Source organism: Otolemur garnettii, unplaced genomic scaffold, assembly GCF_000181295.1.
Source record: "Otolemur garnettii isolate 467f Iridium unplaced genomic scaffold, OtoGar3 scaffold00016, whole genome shotgun sequence".
In the NCBI taxonomy this organism is placed as follows: Eukaryota; Metazoa; Chordata; class Mammalia; order Primates; family Galagidae; genus Otolemur; species Otolemur garnettii.
In genome coordinates, this window is record NW_003852411.1 from 7983264 (window position 1) to 7991701 (window position 8438).

The window sequence follows — 8438 nt, forward strand, 5'->3', positions numbered from 1 at the left end:
GTCGCCCTCAGTACAGTGCCGTGACATCACAGCTCACAGCAACCTCCAGATCTTGGGCTTAGGCGATTCTCTTGCCTCAGCCTCCCGAGTAGCTGGGACCACAGGCACCTGCCACAATGCCTGGCAATTTTTTGTTGCAGTTTGACTGGGGCTGGGCTTGAAACTGCCACCTCGGTATATGGGGCTGCCACCCTACTCACGGAGCCACAGGCACTGCCCCATCTTTAAAATTTTTAATTTTGATTTGACTTTTAAACCTGTAGGAGTAATATTTTCTCTTCAGTGATGAAAGTAACGTAAAAATGGGCTTCCTAGCAGTTTTACACTCTCTAACTGATATTAACCATAGTGGGCGGGAAGAAGAAAGACCGGGTGAGAGTGTAGGCTCCACACATTGTTCATGTTAAAAAAACACAAAATAAGCTTACATAATCTAAAACACGGGGTTCCTGCTTTTTCAAGCATACCCTACCAGATATTTTTGGAACTGAATTCTTACCATGAACATTGAGGTTAAAATTTTTTTTGGCACTTCCAGCTGTGTTCTCAGCTACACACACATACCTGCCGATATCCATTAGTTGAGTATTCAGAATCTAAGGGAAAAATAAAGAAATTCCATCTGAAACTTTGAATAAAGCCCCTTGTCAAATTAATATAATTAACATATATTCTTTTAGTTAACAGCATGTAGACATAAAAAGTATTCGAACATATTAGTGCTAGCTTTTATAAGCTTCAGCAAACAAACACTTATGTATAAAGATTTCCAATCAGAAAAGGCCATTGTAAACACACCTGTAGTACAATGCCTGCAAAATATCGTACATTATTCTCCCATTTGCATCTCTATGTCCCTGGCAGTGTGACTCTGAAGGTCCTCCCATCAGGAAGTATTATTTGCTTTGGTCCTGTGACTGGTTTTGGTCAACAGAAGGTGATGGAAGTGACCATGTCATCTCAAAACTGAGGCCCATGCACTTTTGTGCACTCTTTGGGAGCCCAGCCACCCCCGTGTGAGAAGCCAGGACTAGCCTGCTAGACGGTGAGAAATGGCACAAGCAGAATCGGCATGTTCCTGTCACTGAGGCCCTGGATATGGGCAAGAGCCCAGCCAAAATCAACAGCCATGTGCTTCGGAGACTGACTCACTGCCTGCTGTGCTAAAGAAGGCCCAGAGGACACCAGCCGTGTATTTAATCTGCAGCGCGTCGCAGACACTTGAGTAACCCAGCTGGGACCAGAAGAACCACCTCGCCAACCAGAAGATTTGTGAGCTTAATACATGCTTATTGTTCCAAGTCATTACATTTTGGAGTGGTTTGTTTTATGCAGCGATAGTTGGCTAATACAGCAGTTATTTTAATTTTCTTATGCAGAAATTTATGTCCATCTATTTATATCCATCTTTTGGACATGGACACAGAAATATTTTACATATTTGGTAGAGGCTATAGGATTACCAAGTAGAAATCTTTACAATATTTAGACAATGCTTTGAGAATTCCAGCTTACTTATAGGCAATGAACACGACTTCCTTTTTGTGTAAAGAACTTCGTGAGCTATGCCCTGTGTTGGATACACTGATGGTTATGCTTAGATTCTTGAGCCAAACAGAATGTTATTTATTGCACTCAACTAATCTATCGGTCACGTCCTAACAAAGGAATTGGTGTTATTTCTACAAGTGCCCAACATTCTTTCAGGACACTTGGAAAGAAAAAATATAGACATGCCATCGATAAACACTCCAGGATATTAATAGAGCTTTCATTATTATTTATTATGATCAACCTTTGGCCAATATAGGCAAATTTAATCTACAGGGAAGCTATACTACTCAGAATTTTATCATCAGAAATATGTAATGACAAGGCCTGTCATAATGATTTGCTTATACTATGACTTTTATCACACAGCACAGTGTAGTAAATTGCGATGTGTGTGTATGTGTGTCAGCGTCTGGGAAGAATTCTCACAAAACCGTTAGTGGTGCTCTGACAGAGAGAATAGAATATGGAAGAAGAATTTGATTTTATATGCCTTGGATATTTGGTTATCCTTACAAATAAAATATTTATCAAATATTTTATACAATTTTAAAAATACAATTTTTAAAAGTTAAAAAGACAGTTATTGCAAAATGCAAAGTCAAATAACCACTTTCAAATTTATGCTTACCTGCAGAATTCTCCCATTCGATAGAAATTTATGATGGTCATCTTCCAGCAGTGGCTGTCCATCTTTTTGCCAGGAATTCCTCGGTGCCGGGCTGCCGCTGGATAGACACTCCATCCGCGTGCTCTTGTTCACGAGCACTGTGACCTCTTCGGGGAGATCACTATTTGCTCCCTTGATAATTGGTGGCACTAAGAAATGATGGCAACAAAGATCTAAATAATGACAGGCAATGACATCTTTTCTAAATTAGTTTTCAGACAGCTTTTAAAACGTGCACAACGCAAGGGTGTATTTCAAAATAACTCTGAGTAAATTTTAATTGTCTTACCACAAAAAATGAGTAAGTGAGGTGATGGCATGCTCATCAGTGTGGTTGAAGCATTTCATGTTGTATATGAAATCATCACCTTGTACCCCATGTGTGTATAGAGTTATGATTTTAATGAAAAGTTAATAAAAAATAGGGATCAAAAAAAAAGTTTGGGATGATATCAGGGAAGCAAAATTTGAAGGAGAAACTAGAATTCTCAAGTAACATTTCACAAAAAGAGATCAGAGTGGTACAAAGTACTGGAATTTGTTTCTGCTCTTCCCTCTCCTCACCTAGGCTGTGCTAACCCCCCTCATAGTATCATTCCCACATAGCTCATGCCCAGTTCTTCCCCAATAGATCGTCTCTTGCTTCTCTCTTAGCTCCTTCCACTATGCTTTCTGGGTGTTCAGGCATACAAGTAAGAAGCACCTGTAGGGAGGGATAGTTAAGCTTACTTGGTCATCTAACTTGGGTAAGTTACATCTTATAAAGTACATTTGAAATATTCAGCTTTGGCCTTGTTTGTACGGGGATCATCTGGGCAATCCAGTGTGTCTACTTCCCTAGTCAGAGGATCACTGCTACGAGCATCACCTGGGAGCTCAGTTAGAAATGCAGGTTCTTGGGTCCCAACCAGATTTGTGCAATAGGCATCTCTAAGGAAGGGTCAAGAATTCAAGAGTTCTGTTTTATTTATTTTTATTTATTTATTTTTAGAAGAGGTGGTTCTTGCTATCTTGCCCAGGCTAGACTCAAACTCCAGGGCTCACGTGGCCCTCCCACCTCAGTCTCCCTTAGCTGGGATTACAGGTATACACCACTGCACCTGGCTTGCTCTGTTTTAACAAGCTCTCTAGCTGTCCCTTACGTATGCTAAGTTGGAGAAGTCTCAATCTAGATTTTCCTACCTATTATCATTCTTGTTTAAAATAATACTGTAGAACCCAAGTTCATGTCAGTTATGAACAAATCTACCATAGAATTTTTAAAAATGGAAATGTGAAATGAACTAAGAACACACGTGTTGGCTGCTTTGGTAAAAGTAGAAATTGATTTTTAAAACAAATCATTTTGTTTTGAAAGCTTGGTGTTTTTTTTTCCTACTCTCTTAAAATATACTGTATCTTTCACAATCAGTGAAGACTGTGTTTGATGTGGATGCAATCGTATGGCATTTGGGTCTCCAACAACTAAACTGAACGTCTATAAAGAAAACAGTCAATGCTACCAAGCACGTAATAGAATTCAATGCTACTTTGAATGCATCCTTTCATATTCAAAGTCATGTGGTGATTTTTACTGTACTTCAGATAACATAAAGTGGATAACTTGGACTGCAGATTGGCAAATAATAAACTTGAGTTTCAAATTAAATGAGGCTATTGTTACCCCATACCATGAAAACTAATCACGGGCTGAATCACAGGAGCTATAAGGAGGTATACTCCATGTCTACCATCTGAGGCCTCCACCATAACTCTTCACTCTGAGGGGTTCCTCTGGAGGCCACACCCACCAGCTGGGTTATACCACTCACAGTTGTTCTTAGTGGCCCTCCTTCCACCCAGGAGGTGAGCAGATGTTGTTGTGAAACAGACCTAATTTAGCCAGATGTGGGGAGGGGTGGGGTTAGTTTTTCTTGCTTTGTCTCTACCTTCTAACTCCAAATTCATCTGCAACTTCCTCTAATTAAAAATAACATCCTGAAGGCATGAACATCTACCCTTGACCGCCCAGTCCCATAGTCCTACTTCTGTTTAGCTGACTCCCACTCTGTCCCTAACTACACTATCAGCTTCTACTTAATCAAACTCTTTCCAAACCTAGTTCTAATTACTCCAGGTGGTCCAGGATATTCCTTCACTATTCTTGAAAGGTTAGCACTGGTTTTTTATCTTCTCTTTCCTTTTCCTTTTAACTAAATTGTGGACTTCCAAGTCCATGTTGATGATTCATCTCACCCTAATTAACTGGCTCCACTCCACTGTAGGCATCCACAGCTGTTAATACCTTGGACCATTCAACATGAACCCCCTTTTCTCTGCATGTTAATGAGCTCCCTGAAGAAAGCCCACTGTCTGCTGTATTCACTGCCGTACCCTCAGTACCTGGCACATAGTGAGCGATCAACAGATACTTATCAAATAAATGAATTTTGAACTTTAGTGTTTTCTCTCTCCCACCTCTTTCCAGGCTTCCTTCATAAATTCCCTTTTGTTCGCACCCGTAACTCCAGCCCTTCCACTCCTCTCTGCACAGTCTGTCATCCTCCTAGGCTCATTTTTACTGTTGCCCAACCCCGATCTCTCAGGGGGTTATTTCAGTCTTGCTCTGGCTCACTGCACATCCCATGCTCTCTCACCCTCTAGTGATCCCCTCAACTCAAGTAGGCCACGCTATCTATTTTTTTCTGTACCTACCTACAATTTATTGAGGGTGACTTCAGAGTCCAATGACAGAGCCTACAGCTCCAACTCCACACGCCTATCATAGCCCCACAGTGGCCATTGCTACCACGTTCTGTTTCCCACAGATCCAAACCCCCCTCCTGCCGCTGTTTCCCTTAACACTCATTCTGAATGGGGAGGACTAAATAACTTATACTTTCCCACATTTCCCCTCTTACCCTTCCAAAATTTCTCCCTTTATCCATGAAAGGCTAATTAACATACCTTGGTTCCTTAACTGCTTTTTTCACATGTGCTAGGACCCTGCTCTATCAATCCTGCTCTCTCCACATCCACGCACACACTTGAAATTGTAATTTGCCCCTTTCTGTTAAATCATTTCCCTTGCTCTATAAACGAGCTCAAATCTCTCTTGAATTTTTGTTTTTTTAACAGGTTGTTTACTTCAAATCCTATTCCGCTTCTTCCCACCTCTGCAAAACATCTTCAAAGTACTCTATATTTGTATTTTTACTTTCTGATTACTTATCAGATATTTATTCTTTTATTCTGTGGCTTTGCACCACATCATAGCATCTAAATTGCTACTTTGAATTCCACCAGTGACTTCTTAGTGTCCGAGTCAAATGACCTTTTCTCACTTTTTATTTTCTAAAACTTTTTTTTTTTTCCTGCAGTTTTTGGCCAGGGCTGGGTTTGAACCCTCCACCTCTGGCATTGGGGCCAGCACCCTAGTCCTTTGAGCCACAGGCACTGCTCTATTTTCTAAAACTTTTTTTAGCATTCAATCCTAAACCTACCTCTTGTTAACATTTTCTATGCCCTGGATTCTGAGACATGCTAGTTTACTAGTTTGGAAACTAGTAAAAAAAAAACTCTCCAGAGTTTTCCTCCTCAAACTCTGATTTCCGATTGAAATCATATGTCTTTGAATAGCACCTCTCAAATCTATATTCTTAGTCCAATCCTTTCTCCTATGACGCAGTTCCATATTTTCAACTTCCCATTCAACATTTTACCTAAGTGTCCTGGAACCATGTCTCAAACAAAATTGACTTTCTTCCTTCCCAAATTAAGTTTTCTTAGGTCTTCTTTCTATTAATCTGGCTACCATGTTCTTAATAATTCAGTATAAAAACCTCAGTGTCATCTTACATTCCAACACGAGTGTCTAATACTCCGCATTACCTCCCAACTTCCTGTGCCAAATCTTCCACCCTGACTGCTTCCTGTCTATTCCCACTGCCACTTATCTCACTCAGCCACCCCATCTGTTTGCTCCTGCTTCTAGAAACAGCCCTTGTCTTTCCCCATGCTCTGTCTATGCATTCAGAAATGGTCACCCATCCTTTCTGTGATTGGCTTGGGGGTGGATATGGGATGCACACTTGGCCAATTAAAACCACAGAAATTCAATTCTAGGAATTCAATTGAAAATTATAGGTGAGAAAAACTTTCATTTGGATGTGGAGCTAAGAGGATGTAAGCCTAGAGCTACTGGGGGCCACCTTGCTACCCAAGGGGATCCCCCACCCCCCATCAGGAGTGACATTAATAAAGAAAAACACTCAGGAGAAAGAGAAAGGTAAAGGTGAGCCACAGAAGTCAGACACGACCACAGCCAGCTCTACTCTGCAACGTGTCAGATTCACAAGTAAATGAATTCTCTCATTGTGGTTTAAGCCAGTTGGTTATTTGATACTTCAAGTGTCCTGACTAATGTGCTGTCAATTTATATAAGACGATTACCTCCCTGGAAGAACTATCAGTTTCTGATTATCTTTATAGTCTCTAAAGAGCTTTATGTAACGTCTTGCAAACATTAAGTTCCTCGAAAATACTTCTGACTAAAAGAATGCATAATAAACAAAAGAAAACAAGCTCACAGAGCACCCGGACGTCGTACTGAAGGGAATCCTCTCCGGCCTCATTCACAGCCACACATGTATATCTTCCAGCATCTTCAACTTTAGCCCGGGGAATCTGCAATACTCGCCCTCCTGAAAACAAATCCAACATGTTTACTCCTTTAAAGCTTTGCATAAACATAACAATAAACAAATTCAATATTTCAGGTCTATGACATCCTTGCATTTTCTTTCAGTGTTCCTACTTCATCTGATAGCTTAGTGATCATCCCACCTTTATAACCAACACCGCATTATTAAAACATGACCCAGTCAGATCTGAGAAATAAATAGCTAGCTCACAGAGATTTTCCTGGAGGGCGGAATGCTGCCTGGTGGCCCTCATCACGTTTCCATGTGAAACGTCACTATGCATTGACTTGCTTCTGTAGTTCTGGACACTTTTAAGAGACATTTACATCTTTCATTGCAAGCTCTCATGGGAGTAAATGATAGCCACGGATGTAAAAGTATAAAGCGTACCATCATACACACAATCTTGGAAGAACAGCTAAGTATTTTTAAACTTTTCATGGGAATAATTTAAATTTAGAGAGAAGTGAGGAGAATGGTATAAAAACTTGCCCCCCTGTTCACCGATTATTTATATTTCATCCCACTTGCTTTATCTCTCTCTGTCGTGTGTATAATCTTATTCTGAACAATTTGAGAGTAATTTGGAGACACAGTGCCTTTTTTTCCAAAATACTCATAAATCCGTATTTCATCAGAACAGATTTTTTTACCCTGTTCGTGGCCACCTTTACCTGGCAGGATCAGTACTTTGTCACTTGAGGTCAGGGGACGGCCGTCTTTGTACCAGGTCAGCGTCGGAGGAGGAGCAGCATTAGTCTCACAGTACAGAGAAATGGGGTTGTTGATGATGACATCTTTGGCTTCACCACTCCTTCCGCTATCTAGCATGTTTCCCATCTCCCAGAGTTTCTGAAAACTTGGAGGGACTAAGGAAGAAAGGCATCAAATTCATTCATGTGTGAATGCCAGTGTAAAAGCATTAAGCAAAGATCTTGGTTGTATTTTCATGAGCGTGCTTAGTAAATGTAATAGATTAGACAATGTGAAAATATTTTCAAGTATGCAGACACCTAACTATAACCCTGAGTCCCCCAAAAGTAGTAGACAGAAGTCAGAGCTGGTTCTCATGTGGAAGAATAAGAAATATAGAGCTCCAAAGGCTATGCTTATGCTTTGCTCTCCTTATTAAAGGTCTGTGGCACTTACACCATGGAGGCTCCCTCTCAGGGAGAACCATGGCTAAGGAATATGATCATAGCAAGAAAGATTAATTTTGAGGGACCATAAAAAATAGTGACTCAAGTTATAGCATTTTCCAATGATCTGTCTTACTAAGAAGGCTAACAAATCATAACCAGGATTAAAAACTCCATTAACAAAAATAACAGGGCAGTCTCACTCTTTTCTGGGGACAGATATGAACTTTCTAGAAGGTAATTTGCCAGTCAAAAGCATTAAAATAATCCATCACATTTGACCTAAAATCACCACTGTTAGCAACTTAAGAAAAATCAAAGATGCACTTAAATGTGTATACAGATGGTCAGTGTAATATCACTTATAATATTCCAAGTGAAAACTCGGAAGCAACA

General features: G+C 40.3%; 1 protein-coding gene across 1 annotated transcript in view; it reads right to left on the reverse strand.

Moving 5' to 3' along the window:
• The window catches only part of HMCN1 (hemicentin 1), a 440557-nt gene that overhangs the window by 106156 nt on the left and 325963 nt on the right, over window positions 1-8438 (reverse strand). Inside the window, 4 exon segments of the mRNA XM_003785789.2 lie at window positions 500-596; window positions 2183-2370; window positions 6790-6903; window positions 7578-7772. Of these exon segments, the coding sequence (XP_003785837.1) occupies window positions 500-596; window positions 2183-2370; window positions 6790-6903; window positions 7578-7772 (594 nt within the window).